Genomic DNA, 19958 nt, shown 5'->3' with positions numbered 1-19958 from the left:
TCGGGCAAAAGCTTAAATAGGATTTTTTTTCTACATGTCACCAGGCGTGTCTCACTCCGCGATTTCGTCGCGTCGCTACAAGTACCTGCGGCCGTCTCAATTTTGAGGTTTCGCCATAGTAATTGCCGCACACCGCTATGGAACGGACGCCTGCACGCGCTTGCGCCGCCTTGCACGTAGTAGTAGCGTTTTGTTAGGGAGTGAATCTTCTGTACCTAGTATTATATACTCTGTGATATCACATTAAATAAAGAAGACATGTAATGTTTGGGTTGGAACAATACATTAAATATTGCTGATAATTTATCCTAAACGTTTTATGACAAGCACTTAAACAACACTCATCAATTGCGTAGGCGTCTGTTGCAGTTGGCAACCGGTTGTATCTTCCAGACAATGTCTACGAGAATGAATAACACCACAGAATAAATAAAACGCAAATAAGAAATGTTTTGACAACCCTGTCATCGGCGATAAGTAGCAACCGCAACCATATGAAAGATAGCCGAACTGCTATAGGTCTACCGTTTAACTGAGGCAGTTGGTAAGATGCTATTATGGTTAGTTACGGACTGGTTGAATGCTTGGATACGTGATTTTTTTTAAATATTATGTTAAGTAAGTAAATGTAACAAATATAAACTAGTTTTAGTTCTAAAACTCATCGCAAATTCACCAAACCGTCTAAGATAATTGTTGGACCAGCAATAGTAAGTAGAAACCCGAATACTTAGTCTTGTGCCTTCTGGACTGGCAAGAATAACATCACAGTACTAGTACCATCACACTCCGCGATTGTTGAGCCATTAAGGGTCCCAGTTACATTGGTTAATGAATACTTTACGCTATGGAATGTCCAATTTAGCTAGAACCTTAAATGGCTCAACAATCACGGAGCGTGACTGTAATACATACAGTGTGTGAGCGGTACAGCGCTATACATGATGTCCCGCTCGCACATGGGAGAAGCGTGAGGATCATAAAGACCGCCTAACAAAACGAGCACATACGAAGCATTTCAATGCTTGAATAAAGCTTTCTACTTTATTCATTGCTTCCCCGTCAAGCCGCATTTGTTCATCCTTTCTGCAACTGACGCTTTGCAGTTTGCAAGCAATTTCAAACCATATTCCCTTGACAATAAAATCGAAAACTATAATAACCTGCAACTGTATAATTGTATACCTTATTTCAACGCGATAAAGTGTTTTTAAACTGGAGTTTCGTGGAAAAACACGCTGCTGTGTAATGTGGTTGACATTAACGAGTTAATGTTATATTATTATGTAAAGCGGGCTCTTTCTGAATACACACAAGGTATGGACGTGATTAGGCTCTAGAAATGAAAATTACCATGAAAAATTGGCTTCAAAGAGATTACGTCTAGAACGAATCACTAAACTTTTCGGTTTTTTGATATTTTTGTGAGTAGGTATGTTTGTTCCGCATATGCTAGTCAAATAAAATAACGGACATATTTTTTGCGCCTATATACCTACGCGCCTTATAGCTAGTTCTTATACCGATGGAATTGTGGGTAACGCAACTCACGCAATAGCTCTTTATTAGGGTTCCGTACCCAAAGGGTAAAAACGGGACCCTGTTACTAAGACTCCGCTGTCAGTCTGTCCATCTGTCTGTCACCAGGCTGTATCTCATGAACCGTGATAGCTAGACAGTTGAAATTTTGACAGATGATGTATTTCTGTTGCCGCTATAATAACATATTATACTAAAAGTACGGAACCCTCGGTGCGCGAGTCCGACTCGCACTTGGCCGGTTTTTCTTTTATATGTATTTCTGACTTGTATCCCTGTCTACTAGTGTCCGATCGCAACCGGATTATTTGACAAAACAGAAACCGAAGGTTCCGTTTTGCTATAGTTTCGGCCGAAACATGATTTTTTATACCGAAACCAGTCGAAATCGAAACTTACAGTTAAATACAGTTTCAGCACGGCCGAAAGGTTCGGCAGTTTTTGACTGAAACCAAACATTCGGTCGGACACTAACTTTTGCACAAAATATTCCCTGTATTAAAAACAAATTAGTTTACTATTTGTTTTTTTTTTATAGTTGAATTAAGAAGTTTCCTTCTCTAACTACCGCTATGACGCCGGGGGGTCCCGGGGGGACACCCCGGGGCAAAAGGGGTTGCCTGTGGCCAGAGGGGACACAGGTCTTGATTTAGTTAGATATGTCAGTTAGAGTTTTGAATGATTCACGGTTAGTTTCACTAGACTTATATTGTCCAGGATATAAACCGCGATTACCTTTTGTATTATTTATGAGCTCCCGATATTTCGACGCAGTTACATGCATCATGTTCACGGGTGACTGATATCATATAGATATGTCAGTTGTAAAAACTGTTAACCAGAAAATTTAATTTGTTGTTTTTCTTCGTATATATATGACATTTCAGTTTGAGAATATTCCCTGTTTCATTGCTCGTAACGTAAGTACACAGCACACTTATTAGCTGACCTATTGTAAACCTAATCTCGTTGCAATAAGACTTACGAAAGCTCAGTTGTCAACTGTCAACGATGGTGCCTACATATTGCATTGTGCCCACTGCATTTTACACGGCGTGAGTAGCATTGTGAGGGTGTTAACACCGTCCCAGTTTCCACATAATAGTAAATATTAAAGCAGAAAACATTACCAACTGCGACCAAGATAATGGATTTGCAACGGTTAACACATTTAATGCCAACGTTTTCGTAGCGTTACGCTCGTCATAACCCAGTGTTTTCCCGCTTTGTAGACGAAAGCGAATACGAACAGAGAACCCGGGTTGCCGGCACTGAATGTGTTAAGCATTTAAAATGTTTCACAACGGACATGAAAAAAAAAACAGGTATGACGGTTAAAATCCTTGAAGATCTTGACTACTAGTAAAATCAGTTTCTTTTTTCGAACTGTCAAAACGATTTTGCTGGTATGGAATTTATATGAAACACTAGCATGTGACGTCACAATCAAATTACCTACTCTTTATAATTTTATACGGGTTTTAAAAAAGAAATTGTGTTTAAAAATAACTGATGTCTACGTTTCTCTATTAATCTTCTGGTGCTTTATTTCATGCATGGTGTAAAATAATTTATTTCAAATACAGTCAAATACCCTATTGGAAGTAAAAGCTTCAAAATAAAAGTTCAATACGGCATGATCTAGCGACGTACTAATATGTATCACAACACATTATGACAGGAACATAGGTACTAGTTGAAATTGAAACCTAACCGCAATAAGCCGTGACATGTGTCAACTACGTACCTCCAGTAACTTGTCACAATTAATTATGTCCGCTGGTGTTATGTGCATCAACAGATTAGTAATTGTCTTTTTAATTAGTCACACTAGCAACTATATTTAGATGTGATGTGCATACAGAAATTACAGGAACGATTACGGTTAATGTGATATACACTCAAGCGGAATGATAACTGATCACTTACACTCATATTATTCATATATAGTGTTGTTATGTTAGGCACTAGTCTTTTGAGTTTGAATTTAAATAACTCGGCTCGTTTTTACGAGCTTGCGCTAAGTCTTAAGTCCCGAGTCGAGTCTTTTTTAAGCGTAACTCAAGAGACCTCGACTGTCTCGACCTTCCGAATAAAGATTCCATCAACTTTATAGGTTAATTTTATTTATATAGCTTGTTGTAAACAGTAAAGAAATAGGCGTCATTGTATGATTTGTGTTACTGAATTTTATATGAAACAATGCGTTTAGATTTTTTTTTTGTATAAAATCGAGTTCTCTGGCAAAAACTCAAGTTTCTACAAAACTCGGGTCTCAAAACACAAGGAGCAAAGAGTCTTATGAATCTTATGATTATCTCGAATTTCGAGATAATGTCAAGAGCCTGAAAAATGGGGTATCGTTTGAAAATTTGTTTATAAGCACTCGCTATCATTTCTTTTCAGTGTACAGATAGTTAAGAGAGAGCATCATCTTCCTCACGTTGTCCCGGCATTTTTTTTTGCCACGGCTCATGTGAGCCTGGGGTCCGCTTGGCAACTAATCCCAAGAATTGGCGTAGGCACTAGTTTTTACGAAAGCGACTGCCATCTGACCTTCCAATCCAGAGGGGAAACTAGGCCTTGTTGGGATTAGTCCGGTTTCCTCACGATGTTTTCCTTCACCGAAAACCGACTGGTAAATATAAAATGATATTTCGTACACAAGTTCCGAAAAACTCATTGGTACGACGAGCCGAGGTTTGAACCCGCGACCTCCGGATTGCAACTCGCACGCTGTTACCGCTAGGCCACCAGCGCTCAGTTAAGAGAGAGCAGACAGATAATTTAAAACGAAACTGGCACGAATATGTGCCCGGTGACATTTACGTCTTCTCATATAAACTGTCACTGTGACAGACTGGCACATAATTTGTTTTCCCAAAATTGCTTTATTGTATCACATTTTATTCATTTCTAAATGTCAAGGGCAAAGGACGAACAATTTCAGACAGATCATTAATAATATTAAAATATTTTTGTAAATAACATGCGCAGCGCAGTTATCGTGGTAACTGGTAAGGCTAATGGAGCCTATTAGTCTAAATAATGTCAGTGTCACTAATGAGTTTTAAATTGCAGCTACGATTTTGTTTACTACTGAATATTACGCCATAACACCAAACTAGGAAAAATTTAGTATTGATAACAAAGAAACGCACGCGGCGATTTAGGGCATTTTCTATGAAAAGGGACCTTAATGTCGATGGCGCTTACGCCGCACAGCGTCGCGCGGCATTGTATTTATATCGGAGCAACATTTATAATGGCGCAAGCGCCATCGACAATAAGGTCCCTTTTTATAGAAATACCACATTTTATTCGCTTTTTAAGAATACGCTACTACACGATATGCGTAATTGCGTATGCAACATGGCATTGCATTAGACGTGCGCGTTGATACCGGTTGTAATCTATCGAATTATAAGACAGATGCCACATTGCTTAGTGTTGACTTCCATACGCGTTACGTTACGGGCAGCGTATATAGGTACTCCCTGCTATTTAGTACCTAAGTAGTCCTATAAACTAGGTTAACAGATGTAATGTTTACAAAATACAACATAAGTTACATTAGTGCTATCTTTGCCATCATTAATAAAGGATGTTAACAAGTAAATAATTCATAAATTGTAAATACAGATGTCAATCACAATGAAAAAATCAACTATGATCAATCAACTCTGGCCAACATGGGACACAATAAAAAAGGAAAACTATTTTTTTTAATTTTTTTTTAATAACTAGTAGTGTCCCACTGCTGGGCAAAGGCCTAGCCCTTTGATTTCCATGACTCCCGTTGTTGAGCTGTTTCCGGCCAGTTATTAGTGAAGTTGTCTAAGTCGTCCCGCCATCTCCGCCTGGGCCTGCCACGTCCGCGCTTCTTTTGCGGCATCCACTTGGTGGCTATACTAGCCCACCTATCCGGATGCATGCGGCAGACGTGACCTGCCCATTTAAGTAAATAGTTATTTAAAGTCGTTTTCAAATTTCTAACCCTTTACTGGTATGAAGTTGAAGGGTAACGGCACATAATCATACTCATTAGCATAAACGAGTTATACTTTTAAGTTTATATGATTTTAGAGGTAGAAACGGGAGTTGGAAGAGGCAGATCTCGGAGGACTTTCTCTGATCAGATCGGGGAAATCCTGAAGAAAGGCCAGGTCAAGAGCACCCTACACCGGCGAGCGTGTATGGAATGTTATTAAAGTGAAGGAAGCGAAAGAGGTATGCCAGGATCGTAGCAAGTGGAAATCCGTGATCTCTGCCTACCCCTCCGGGAAATAGGCGTGATTATATGTATGTATGATTTTTGTTAAATTCACACTTCATAATCAGACAAACACGGGGCACATTTCGTGCCAACAATGTACATATAGCAAAATATTTACAGCAGTTCCGACTGTTCCGAGCCGCGTGATAAGGCGTATCACGGTGCGCCGGCTTACGACGGCAAACTACGATATCAGTTCCTGCATTAATAATATTTACTGTGGCGAGACGTGTTGATGGCGGATTTTTTCCCTGATAACTTGACCGAGAGATATTCACATAAAGTAAAAAGTTTGGAAAATTACGATGATTCAGCACTACGAATGTAATACCTACTTCTAGTTGAACTTTTTATTGTACGTAACTACACTTATCTAACTAATAAGCCAAATAGGTTACTTTTTTGTGTTGTATGTGTATTTTCCTTTTCGGTAAACTGTTTTAAAGATGTACCAAAAACTAGTAAAACTATCAAGGACGAGTTAATTGATAAAGCTGCGTTATTTATATTATATAGTCAAATTAATTTGACCAATTGGAAAACAATAACAACTGACGACGGAATCCTGCTTTTGAAACAAATTTTCTGACAAATTTGCGACAAATTGGGGCAACAGAATTGTCATTTTATCTGAGATAAAATACAATAGAATTTTTGCAATCTTAAACTTTAATATGGTTCGTATTTGTAAGTATGTTCGTTTGCTACTGTCTCGATGTATAAATATAGCAGTAGCATGTCATGCAATATGATATCTCGTGACAATAATACCTAACCACAGGTATTAAAACTACTGCGTAGTGCATTTATATTTTATTATTTAAGACACAAATATTACAGAACGCCTGCCTACCGGTAGCCGTAGGTAACTTACAACGCGGTTGAAACGCGGGTCCGCCATCAAAACGCTTTCAATCCGCCGACCGCGATCAATGTGACATCACCGCCTTCCTACCGCCTACCGCGCCGCTCCGGAACGCTTCCGCGTCAATGTGACGGAGCCTTAAGTATATCACGTAGGTTCAATAGCACGGTTTAATTCTTGTTTGTTTAGCCGACAAATCAATATTTGTGTAGTGTCACGTGATTACAGTCACATGGGAGTGTCACCTACACGCGTGTTGAATTAATGTTTTTAATGTAGGTAAGTAAATATAGATCGCCGCTATACTTACTCAACCTCGTATCTGCAACACTCATTTGATGACAAAAACACCCGTATTCCGAATGAAAGAAAAGCGACATTTCCATCAAATGATTGTTGCAGATATGAGGTTGAGTAAGTATAGCGACACAAATGACAACTATTATCTTCATAACAAGAAACATATTTTAAAATGTAAACCCGACTTAAATCGGGGAAATAAGTAGCTAATTGTAACCCAGGGCGTTAAGACTAATTTGAGTGCTCGTTCGTCAAAAACTGATAAGTAATTCGATGGTACGGTGGAATAAACGACACAAAAAGAGCACATAAACACAAGCGATGTGACATCAGACTTACAATTGCTAACTTTGCAAACTGCTTGTACAATCTGTTGTAATCGGCCGTTATTGAAAACTAGTTTAGCATGATTATTAAAAACGCTTGCTCCTTAACATATTAGGAATAATAAGTCAACGACAAAACACGACTTCCAAAGCAAAATAGCTCGTAAGGCTTAAGTAAAAGGTCTATTATTCCTTGGCCTACACTTTTCTCATGATTGGAGAAAGGCAGATGCAAAATCGGGACCCTTGAGAATGAGAACATTCGATATTCGCAGGGGACTAAATAAAAGAAAGTTTGCCGTCATTTTTGACGTTCAAGGAAGTTCAAATTGGGTCAGAAATAAACATACGCATGTAAAGTTTGTAATTATCAAGATAATTATGCTGGTTGATAATTATTAATGATTATCAGGTAATTATCTTACAGTTATCACGGTATTAATATTCAAGATATAAAAGTTACGGTTTGATTGGTCAAGTTACTACCCAATCATCCAACTTTTGTACCAATTTTGTATTAAATGCCTGGACAAATTGGGGCAATCGGACTGTCATATTAGTGCCTGGAATTTATAAACATTTAGATGAAAACTTGAGCCAATTCAATAACAAAAACATTCAGCGGAGGAGCGGAGGTATCAATACAAACAGAGCCCTTCTGTTTTAGAAATCTGTTGAAGACAGTTTTTATTCGTGTTGTCTCCGTTTCGTGTCGGTATGGCCAACATTAAAGAGATCTCGTGAACTTTTATGTTTATCCTTTACACTCAGTCGCATACTAAATGCATACGAACATAGACGAATACTCACTCTACATTCTCGTATTGGCAAGTCTCGTGTAGTATTGTCGAGTGTGGAGCGTGCTTCAGTTTGGCACAGTCTCGGCAAATGTCCCGGCAAAATCGTCTCGTGTAGTTTTGTCGAGTGTGGAGCGGGAGTGGAGGTTATACCATTACTTGTTCTGTGATATATCTGAGGTGACTAACAGCCCTAACAGGCGATAAGAAGTTATTATATTATTTATGGTTAGCTACGGACTGGCACAGAAGGTTCGGACGCATGAAAATATTTGTATTTTGCTAAGTAAGCAAAAATGCCAATGTTTTGGGCCTAAACTAGTTTCTTAGTTTACTTCTTTACCAACCGGGTGATAAATGGCCGACCTATAATGGTCAAGTTGCTAGGCATTAGCAAATCATCGTGTTGATAAGCAATCTTGCGATCGAGGACGTCTACCGACCACTTCAGTCACGGGTATTAACGCTCCTAATAACCAATTTTAACAACAGAAAACTGCCTGTTAAAAGTAATAACTAATAAGGTAGTGTACTAACTAACCCATTGTATAGATAGGTATAATAATATGGGGCATTTTCTATAAAAAGGGACCTTATTGTCGATGGCGCTTACGCCGCATAGCGCCGCGCGACATTGTATTTATATCGAAGCATCGTTTATAATGGCGTAAGCGCCATCGACAATAAGGTCCCTTTTTATAGGAAATACCACATATACTCCGCCTAGTACTCTCTTCCGAGACTCATCAGCCTGTGAACAGCATGGTGACGTAGGCTTGTCAGTCACGTGATTCGCGAGATCGCCATAATCGTATAAGTATATCGATTACGCATTTGTTCAGAAATTTGGATCGTGATTGTATACATTTTTATTATATTAATAAATTATTCGTATTCGTTTATTGCAGTCATGTACAATGAATTATGTCTAGGACTTATTACTATGGTACATGAACCCGGAAAGGTGAAGATATATATGGACGTTAATGTAAGTAATTTTTTTTAATAAAAAAGGGTCTACAGGTTTCTCGAGAGCGGGCGTTTGCAAGAATGCGCAGACACTTTTTCTGCATTATGAACAGGTCGTGGGCGTCGGTACTATGGCCCCATAGAATCACCCCGTATCGTAACCATGCATAGGCGTAAGCAATATGTGACACGCTACACGTGTTTTTACATTCAAGGCCGTAAATAAATTTACATTCCTATAATGAGTCGTAACTATGACTAAAATTCAATCGCAAAACGAATGTGACACGTCCTTTGAGTTCCATAACATCCGGTCAATTTTAAGTATTTTAACTATTTAACACATTCGATAGGTGTTTGTAGGTATGCCAGGTTAAGTGTAGACAGCAAAACATAATTTTGCAACATGATAGGAATTTTTGTTTTACATTGAATCGATTAAGCACTTAACATTATTCATTTCGTATTTGACTCATAAGTGTTTATCACCACGTACGATGAAGTACGTGTACGTACTAAAAATCGTATCGGTGTCGCTATCTTAAGACGCGATAACGATCGGAATATAAAATAAAGTACATATGTAACTAGGTAAGGTAGGTAATAAATTGTTATTAAGTAGTTAGGTAAGCTAAAAACGCTGCATTAACTATCAGTTGTGTTTTGAGTGGTTCATTCTACTAGAAAATATTAATTTACTAAGAAAATGCATATTTAATGACTCTTTCTTAAAATCATAAATTCGTAAGCGCATCACCGTGCCGAGCTGTGGTCGTGACAGTTGTACTTGCCATCTGAGTCAACCTCGATGATCATATCTTAATCAGACTGTGTGGGGTTCTGTTGCATTGCAAGCTTATACTGTGCAGCGCTCAGGTAATGATAAATCTACTGACATCAGATCATAGAAAAATAGAATAGAATAGAAAGATGTTTATTTCCCTAGTTCGTGTGTTACATTCTGTCCAACAGGGCGGTGGTGTATTCGGCCTGTGTCAGATCATAGAAAGAAGGTACTCACCGTCGGTGTCAAGTCGACCCATTGATTGTCTTAACTCGGCCTCTGTGGGTTCTGTCCTAGTGAGCCAATAACCGTACCGAGCTATACTCGTGATATTTAAATTTCACCGTCCACGTCGACCACATTGACAATATTTTGCTCGGCCCTAAACTTGACGCCACCATTAGATTCCAATAATCTCACTTTTTCTCTTTTCCGTATGTTTTAAGAAACTAAACAAAGCTTAAAGGATACATCTATATTTATTTTAAATGCTAGAGTATGCAAAAGGGAAATTTGAGTTTACTTCTTTACATATTTTCCATTATTACGAAAGAAAAAGGATCCGAGTGAGGTTAGATTACTGGAATCTAATGGTGGCGTCGAGTATATCATATCATATCATATCATATCGTTTATTTTCATAATAGGATTTTACAATCTCTTTATGACGTCAAACAATTGTATTTACTTAAAAATTAAATATTAAATAACATTATCTATGTTACACTATGCACATACTTATTAACTCCAAGGGTTAACGTCTTCTAAATAGTCTGATATTTTATAATATCCATTTTTGCACAACTTTCGTTTAATGACCGATTTAAATTCATTTAATGGCAAACTTTGAATATCCAAAGAAATTTTGTTGTAAAAACGAACACATTGGCCAATGAAAGATTTACTTATCCTCTGAAGTCTAGTTGTAGTAGGTACAAGTTTCTCTTTGTTTCTTGTATTTCTGTTGTGTATGTCGCAATATTTCTTAAACATGTGTTTATTTTTCTGCACATATAATAGATTTTCGTAAATGTATTGCGACGCAAATGTCAAAATGTCTAATTCTCCAAATTTGTCTCTTAAGGAGACCCTACATCCCAAATTATAAATAGCTCTAATCGCCCGTTTTTGCAATATAAAGATACAATTAGCATCTGCAGCGTGCCCCCATAAAAGGATGCCGTATGACATTAGGCTGTGGAAATAGCCAAAGTAGACCAGTCGAGCCGTATCCACATCAGTCAGGGTTCTAATTTTTTTGACTGCAAATGAGGCAGAACTGAGCCGATTAGACAATTTACGGATATGAGATCCCCACTGTAGTTTGGCATCCAAACTCATACCTAAGAAGACAGTCGAATCTTCAAAAACCAAAGGTTCATCATTAATTTTAATACTCGAAACTACCGGTTTAACATTAGGCAATACAAATTTCACACACTTAGTTTTCTTTTCGTTCAAGAGAAGATTATTAGCAGTAAACCAATCCACAACACTCGATATAGCAGCATTAACATCATTATAATTTGTTTGCTGTCGGTAAATTTTAAATACTAACGAGGTGTCGTCAGCAAACAGTACAAGGTCATGTTTGTTGCGTACTAGGTGAGGCAAATCGTTAATATATACGAGAAATAGAAAAGGGCCCAAAATTGAACCCTGCGGGACACCCATTTTCAATTTGCTGCCAGATGAACTTGTACCATTTACAGTCACCCTCTGAGTTCTATCACTTAAGTATGATTCCAGAAGCTTAAGTTCCAACCCTCTAACTCCATAGTGGTGTAGCTTCCTGATCAGGGTGTCGTGATGTACACAGTCGAATGCTTTGGATAAGTCACAGAAAACGCCTAGCGCATCCTGTGACCCCTCCCAAGCATCAACAATATGCTTTATTATTTGAACACCTGCATCCGTTGTTGAACGACCGCGAGTAAATCCAAATTGTGTACTATCCATTAGATTATTACCATAGAAATATAGTGGGGTTCTGTCCTAGAGAGCGGATAACTATGCCGAGCTGTGTTCGTGATAGTTGTAGGTACTCACCGTCCGCGTCGACCTCGTTGATCATGTCTTGTAACTCGGCTTCTGTGGGGTTCTGTCCTAGGGAGCGCATGACCGTGCCGAGCTCTTTGGTCGTGATGGTGCCGTCGCCATCCTTGTCGAAAAGTGAGAACGCCTCCTTGAATTCGGCGATCTGTTCTTCTGTTAGCTGGTCAGCCTGGAAAATTAAGATAATATTAGGGTTATTCAACTGTTTATTTTCATATCATTAAATGTGGTATTTTCTATAAAAAGGGACCATATTGTCGATGGCGCTTACGCCATTATAAACGATGCTCCGATATAAACACAATGCCGCGCGACGCTGTGCGGCGTAAGCGCCATCGACAATAAGGTCCCTTTTCATAGAAAATGCCCCAAATATGTGTAATTTTGTATCAAACAGAAACGTCTGCGACATGTGTTTTTCCACTTTTAATTTATTTCTAAGTTTAAGACGCCATAAGTTTGGTGACAATCTATGAAAGTTCTCAATCATGGGCACCTCAAATGGCAGAGGCATATGCCTAGTAGGCTAAAATAGGCTGAAAATGAAGAAAGCCGAGAGGAAGAATTATGAATTGTTTGATAAAACCCATCTGAGAAAAACAACGAAGTAGAGGCCCCAAGAGTCCTAATACCTTGTCAAATGTCTGTTAAGGGTCAGTTGCACCAAACCGTCTGTCACCGTTTTACCGTTCGCTAAATTTTATTGTATGGAAAGTTTTATAGTTCTCTGCTACTTGACGTTAATCAGTCTGTTAATTGTGGTTGGTGCAACTGGCCCTAAATGTTGTTTCTCACCACGAATACGATCATCAACAGCTTGTTAAAAAGCAACGCTATAAATATTTGCAGTTTAATGGAATTGGACCTTAAAACGTAAGGGATCAGAGCACGACACAATCGGTTCCTCACTCTGCGGCCCTGACCACCGGCAAGTTGGGCCCTCCCCCGCTGCTGGCGGCACCCTAGGTTAGGTAAAGTGTTTATATACTGTTTGTATTGTTTTGTGTTTTTATATTTTACTTTTATATGCATATTGTAAAAACCCTAGCCTAAGAAGGATGATAAATAAAAAACCGGCTAAGTGCGAGTCGGACTCGCGCACCGAGGGTTCCGTACTTTTTAGTATTTGTTGTTATAGCGGCAACAGAAATACATCATCTGTGAAAATTTCAACTGTCTAGCTATCACGGTTCATGAGATACAGCCTGGTGACAGACAGACAGACAAACGGACAGCGGAGTCTTAGTAATAGGGTCCCATATACGTTCCTCTGCTGGGCAGTGGGTACATGCCTCCTCTCATGCGCGAGAGTGCTTGAGCTCCCCGTTCCAACGCTGGCCCAATGAGGGTTAGGAGATTAGACATACACCTTTGAATTTCTTCGCAGATGTACTGTCCGCGCGCCAATTCCGTGCATTCGGAGGTCGAGGAAGTGGGAGGGTGTGCGCCGCGCCCGTACTTACAAAATGACACCACTGTCATGACCATAGTATTATAATATATGTATAATTAATATTGTTATGTAAATACTTTTGTACCTAATGTATAAGTATTACTGTCTCCCAATTTGTGCCGCTGTGGCTCTAGCTATTAAGGTACAATTGTCAACTTAAATAATAAACAATACTAAATAATACTTAAACTAAACAAATGACGCCCAACATTCCTAACATTCCTCAGCCGTGCACGGAATTCGCGCGCGGACAGTATGCAGGTTTCCTCACGATGTTTTCCTTCGCCGAAAACCTAGTGTTAAATCTCAAATGATATTCCCTACATAAGTTCCGAAAAAGTACAATTGGTAAACAATAACTTCCCAGACCATTCAACAACAATTTTCACACTTCAACGAAGAACTCTTCACAGTTTTTTTTATCAAGAATTACCACATCAACAATAATAGGTAATTAACACTGCAGATGAACATTCCAAGAAAAAGCAATTAATATCAAGGTAATGACATGTTTCAAGGTGATCACAGATAACAAACACTTGACAATTTTAATCGAATTGCAGATTAAACACTGATGAAGTGATCTACTGATAATGACAACAGGTAAAAAAAAAATGTTCCAGTGTCGGACACTGTCCCCGATAATTGCCACCTTAATTTCAAGCAATACAGGGGTAACAAACTATTTGGAATATCCTGTCAAGTACTTAAATGTTTACACTTACTAGTAATCAAAGATTGATTCTACTAGAATCTAGATGAGTAAAATTCAACTCTTGACTTGATAGCTTATGTAGATGGTGCTGTGTGTTATAACACAGTTTGTCAAAATTTTACGTTTGACATTTCAGTCACCACAGAATACAGAATGTATGAGGCGGTACAGTGGCCATCAGATATATCGTAGCGGCCGAGGTGCTCACATATATCTAAACACGCCTCTATTGTCAAGGCGTTAAAGTGCTTGTTCAAATATTTTTGAGCACCTTGGCCGCTCCGATATATCTATCTCTTTTAGCTGTCAAACTTTATTTTTTCTTAGACTACGCATCTAGCACAATCAATGTAATGGCTTTAACCTTTTTATGTGTTAGTGGTCAAAAAGCGGGAGTTCAAACCTGTCACAGAATAAGTAATAGTATTATCATATAGAACGGCCACGCACCGCCCCGCCCCGATTCGAATTACCTCGAACAGCAGATTGACGACCTTTTGCCGACCACTCTGTACTGTTTTTAAGCAACTTACAAAATGACGCATGCCGCGTGTACAGAGTTACAGACGTGCCTTTCACACAGAAATGCAAGAGAGTTTTAGGGTTCCGTACCCAAAGGGTAAAAACGGGACCATATTACTAAGACTCAGCTGTCCGTCTGTCTGTCTGTCACCAGGCTATATCTCATGAACGGTGATAGCTAGACAGTTGAAATTTTCACAGATGAATGTATTTCTGTTGCCGCTATAACAACAAATACTAAAAAGTACGGAACCCTCGGTGCGCGAGTCCGACTCTCACTTGGCCGGTTTTTGATGTATAGCGTGTCCGCCCTGTGTGCCTCAGTCGCGCCGAGTATAGGCAAGAGAGCTCGCTTTGTGTGGTAGTCACAGCACAGCGGATGTCATTCCAGATCTAGAGCAGAGCCCAACTGGGGAAGTACCTCCACCTTAATAACGTCACCACCACCCAAATACAATAAAATAATGAAAAAATACATACAACCATGACGACCATCCCTAGTACCGGAGTATTCGAAACAGACCGCACAACCGACAGCCAGCTATCTGATAAGAACCAGATAACAGGTGTAATTACTACACGTCACACTGCGGCGTTTGATATCTGGTACTAGTGGTACTGCATCGTTATTGACATTATCGGATTTTATAATATAATTGATAATTTAGATATGAACAGGATTAGGTTGCGTATTACCAAAGATAGATATAACTCCGTAATAGATGGATACAGTCTAAGGAAAAAACGTGCCTCGAAAATCAAGAAAATTTGATTCTCGTTCAGAGGGCGCTACTAGTTTTGGCCTACAGTCGTATAGATGGCGTTGACGGTTTCGTTTGTTATTTAACAATTTTAAAGCATATCAGTGAAAGAACATGGGTCAAAATCATCAAAATAATTAATGCAAATAAAAAAAATCATTTATCGCATTTTTACAAATTTTCAATTTTTGTTTTAAAGTGTGTCGACAGATGGCAGTGAATTTACTGGGGTTACAAAATTTACTATGACAGTACCGCTCTAGTATAAGTTACTCTATGGTATTACGGAGAATAAGTAGTAGGTTGATATTTAGAAATTTCTTGACAAAAAGTTCTGATACCTACAAGCTTCCCATTGACTAATTTACTTGTTTTAAGACTATTATTTTATCTGTAGTATAGACATTTTAGGGTTCCGTACCGTAAAGGTAAAAACGTCAAGTCTCACTTTGGGACACTGAGCCAACAGATTAAGTTAGTAACAATCTTGGACATTTTAAATTTCATTTCCTGTGTACTAACATAGTTTCTTAAGTATTACCTATTGTTACTAACATATTACTTAAATAAATTATTTGAATTTGATTAAAAAAAAACATAATATTGTCTTCGGTTACCGCGATAGTTACTCATGAAATAAAACTATGAAAACGGATTATATCGCGTATATTGAATTTATAATTCATCCCGACGTTTCGAACTCTTTACAGCGTTCGTGGTCAACGGGTGACAACGCTGTAAAGAGTTCGAAACGTCGGGATGAATTATAAATTCAATATACGCGATATAATCCGTTTTCATAGTTTTATTTCATAAAAAAAAACAGTTGGAATATTATTGTGAAACACAAGTTTTAAACCATATATTTTACTATAAGCTAGAAAATTTATCATTTATGCTAATTTTGCCCCTATTTTTTATCATCTTTTACAATAACATATGGATATATCCCAATGGAAAACACTTTCTGTAAATACCTGTGCATTAATTGTGTGCAATTAATGTCACAAATTATATAAAAACCGAGTCGGACTCGCGCACGCAAATGGTAAAAACGGGACCCTATGACTAAGACTCCTCTGTCTGTCTGTCTGTCAACAGACTGTATCTCAAGAATCGTGATAGCTAGACAGTTGAAATTTTCAAAGATAATGTATTTCTGTTGCCGCTAACAACAAATACTAAAAAGTACGGAACCCTCGGTGGGCGAGTCCGACTCGCACTTGTTCTACTATGGGTGGCTTTCAGGCTTCCTCTTATACCTATACTCATTCCTTATCCTATCCATATTCAAGTAAAATTTCTATATTTTTACTTAACTTGGACTTCTGGCCGGAGAATGGGAATCGGCCGAAACGTACACCAGAACAGGTGACTTTGACAGGATCAACTGACTTTTGACTGAGACAGGATGTATGGGCCAGGCCTTATTTGGCTGAAAATAACTGTTATTTGGTTTTCTTTTTAACAGCATCAAGCAAATTTGGTGTTCCCAAAACTGGACTTGGGCGCTAATGGGTTAATATACTATTCTCACAATTCCATAAGAACAAATTGTAATCTAACTCTGATAAGTTAAATTGATTAAACATTCCAAAAAGATTATTAACAATGTAAGAAAGGTGATTGATGTCATTTGTAATTTAGTTTGATAATATATTAGGAAAATTTTTGTAATTTAAGACTACTATGAACTATTAAAATTATTTTAAACAGGTTACCCATGTACCTATTATTAAATTGAATAAATGCTTGACATGTTTCAATCCATTTTTGAGGATCTTTGACAAGCACTATGGAAAAACATATTGAATTCTTATTTGATTCAACAATAAATTTAAAAGTTGAAAAATTACTGCCTTGGGTGAGACTTGAACTCACGGCCTCTGGATCGATACTCCAGCGCTCTATCGATCCAGAGGCCGTGGCAGTAATTTTTCCACTTTTAAATTTATTCTAAGCTTAATAGCATCGATCGCAGACGTTTCTGCTTGTTAAAAATTAATTGATTCAACAATAGTGAGTAATCCATTTAAAACAATTTTAATATGTTCCAGTCTCACAGGAGTTTTAAGGATTTGGCACACTGCATGTGCTCTGCGGTCAGCGGTCAGGTCAAACCAGCATTATGTATGAACGACATTGACAGCAACCTTTGAAGTTGAAGTTTGACCTGACTGCTGCCTGCAGAACGCATCCAGTGTGGCAAATCCTTTATAGTTAAAACCACTATCAACTGTTGGCCGGTTTCAGTGTGTGTTTTAATGATAAGATTCTTTTCAATGACAGTAGAAATGGCAATGATTCATTATGTATACCAGGGTGTCACGCAAAATAGGCGCCAGTCGTCGAGTTGCGGAAAATCGCCCGAACTACAATACAATACAATGTATACCAGGGGTCTGCAACCTTTTAGCAGCCAAGGGCCACATAGTAGTTAACGAAGTTGACGCGGGCCACACTTTGTTAATATTTATGACTTTATGAGGTAACCACCCCAGCTCCTCCATGAAACCTAGCAATGTTTTTAGGTTGCTAACTGCCTCTGGGTTAAACTATTATCTGTGTATGATAAGGTTCGTGACCAATATCTAGTCATCTATTACCATTATTTTCAAGAATGATTTTCTCTGCTCTATACAGCACAACCGAGGTTTAAACTGACAATTTTTGACCACCACACACATATGAAAAGTTAAAAATATAGCCTGTGCCACTAAAGGTGTAATAATGACTCAAATGAGACATTTTTCATCAAAACAAGCTTACTAGGTTTTATGCTACAGTGAATTAAACATGAATCCCTACCAGTCCTTCAATTTTGGCATTGATGAATAAAAAGACAATAGAATTGTTGACTCCCAATACAATACAAAAACTCTTTCACTAAATCACGACCAGTACAATTATCAGCCCAACAATTACAACCAACAAGAATCATTGTTAGTACAACAAAAACTAGCTTCATCCGACTCTCACGACCGCCATGAATACATAACAATCCTCTGTGACCTTCCTACAACAATGCAGATATCCTTTGAATATATTTACTTTTTAATAAGAATATGACAACAATAGTCTGGCAAAGTAAGTTGTAAGTAGGAAACTGCAGCCAATTCTACATATCCACTTGTATATGAATCATGTTTCCAAATAAGCTGACTAAATACTGACAAAACAAGTTTACCTAGGATTGCAAGTTAAATGACCATGATTTAGGGATTGTTATGGGTTTTTGAGTAAAATATGGACGAGGAGCTGTCAACGACTTTTCATATTAGAGAAAGCTCCAAACAATACGTAACGGTTTGGTTTAGTGGCAGAAAACCGGCCGCCTCGCATGACAACCAAACGTCAACGCAATTAACCACAAAACAACTTTTCCATAAACATTACCATTGTTCAGAGCCGCGGTTCGCTCGGGCGACGAAGATAAGCAGAACTAGTTTTAATAACGAATTGCGTATGAAAATATCGGTTGGAACAGTGCGAGCGATGAGTCAACGGGCGTTTGACAGTTGGGCCGTCCGATCGATCCGCCGCTAGGGCGCGACGCAGCCTCATAGATTCTTGCATGGAACCACTTGTTTCACACCGCGAACGCCATATTAGAGCTTATGTTGACCAGTTTTGACAGAGTGCGACGTCACGACACCGGCACCACCTACGGAACTATGGTGACGGTTCTCGAGACAGTAACGGTCGTTCGCGGACCAACGTCCCGCATTCCTGACCGGGCCAGGCCTCCCGTTCGCTCCAGACCGGCTCCCGAACCGGCCGCCAGCCCGGCGAAATCGGCGATCCGCAATGCGGTAAAAAACGGCCGTCACAATAATGGAGGCCGTCATCACTATAAACACCGATACACCACATCCCCGAAATAAACCCTGATCCTGGTGCGGAAAGATCCCCCGAATTCACTTTATACACCTCCGAGCGAAAATAACACTCACCATTGTAGATTAACTTGGATTATCTGGAGCTACACTAAAAAATCACAGACTACGCCGCAAAAGCGACCGCACGGACCGACGGTTGAAACGATACTGCCGCCCCCTTTCGCGCGAGCGGCTGCGCCGAGAAACTCCCGACGGCGCGCTCCGAACTCGGCCGCGAATCGTTCCGAATATCGTATTCGATTCACCGTATTTTCATATCCGATTTTCGAGGAATCGTTCGCACTGCACTATCACTATAGTAGTTTCCTTTCAGATGCGGATCTCGCGAACGTGGAAGTCCATGTCTCGGGACGCACGGCACGGGATTAGTTTTGATCCGCAAAGGATAGTCGGTTTTATATCGGGCGGGTGCGAGTCGGACGGGCGAGCGGCGCGCGCCGATCGGCCGGGGCGCACCTGCAATGCGTCACTGCGGGCTCGAGCGGGACGTGCGGCACCGAGTGCGAGTGTCGAGCGCCAGCGCGGGACCTCCGCCACTCCGCCGGCAGCGGCGGCGCCCGGCCCGAGCTGCCCTACTTCCGCGGCCCGAGGGCGCGCCAAGCGCCGCAGTGAGCTAACTAGATAACGCACCGCCACCCGCCAGCCGAGGCCTGCACCCTGCAGCCGGCCGAGGCCGACATTACATCTCCATTAACGC

The 19958-nt window shown here is 39.5% G+C and overlaps 1 protein-coding gene across 3 annotated transcripts in view; it reads right to left on the bottom strand.

Annotated features, from left to right (window-relative positions):
* The window catches only part of LOC134744702 (calmodulin), a 38967-nt gene extending 19379 nt beyond the window's left edge, over positions 1–19588 (bottom strand). The window contains exons 1-2 of one of the 3 annotated variants that reach the window (XM_063678616.1): positions 19316–19588; positions 11906–12080 (exon numbers count right to left, since the gene is read on the bottom strand). In XM_063678616.1, the coding sequence (XP_063534686.1) occupies positions 11906–12080; positions 19316–19318 (178 nt within the window). In that variant the 5' untranslated portion in view covers positions 19319–19588. Of the gene's footprint in view, positions 1–11905; positions 12081–15081; positions 15185–18758; positions 18890–19315 lie in introns of those variants that run through there. The other 2 variants (XM_063678617.1, XM_063678615.1) reach the window with 2 other exon arrangements.
* Between the last annotated feature and the right edge of the window lie 370 nt (positions 19589–19958).

This window comes from Cydia strobilella, chromosome 10 (assembly GCF_947568885.1).
Source record: "Cydia strobilella chromosome 10, ilCydStro3.1, whole genome shotgun sequence".
NCBI classification, from domain to species: domain Eukaryota; kingdom Metazoa; phylum Arthropoda; class Insecta; order Lepidoptera; family Tortricidae; genus Cydia; species Cydia strobilella.
The sequence above is the reverse complement of the archived record's forward strand: the minus strand, read 5'-3'. Positions and strand labels throughout refer to the sequence as shown.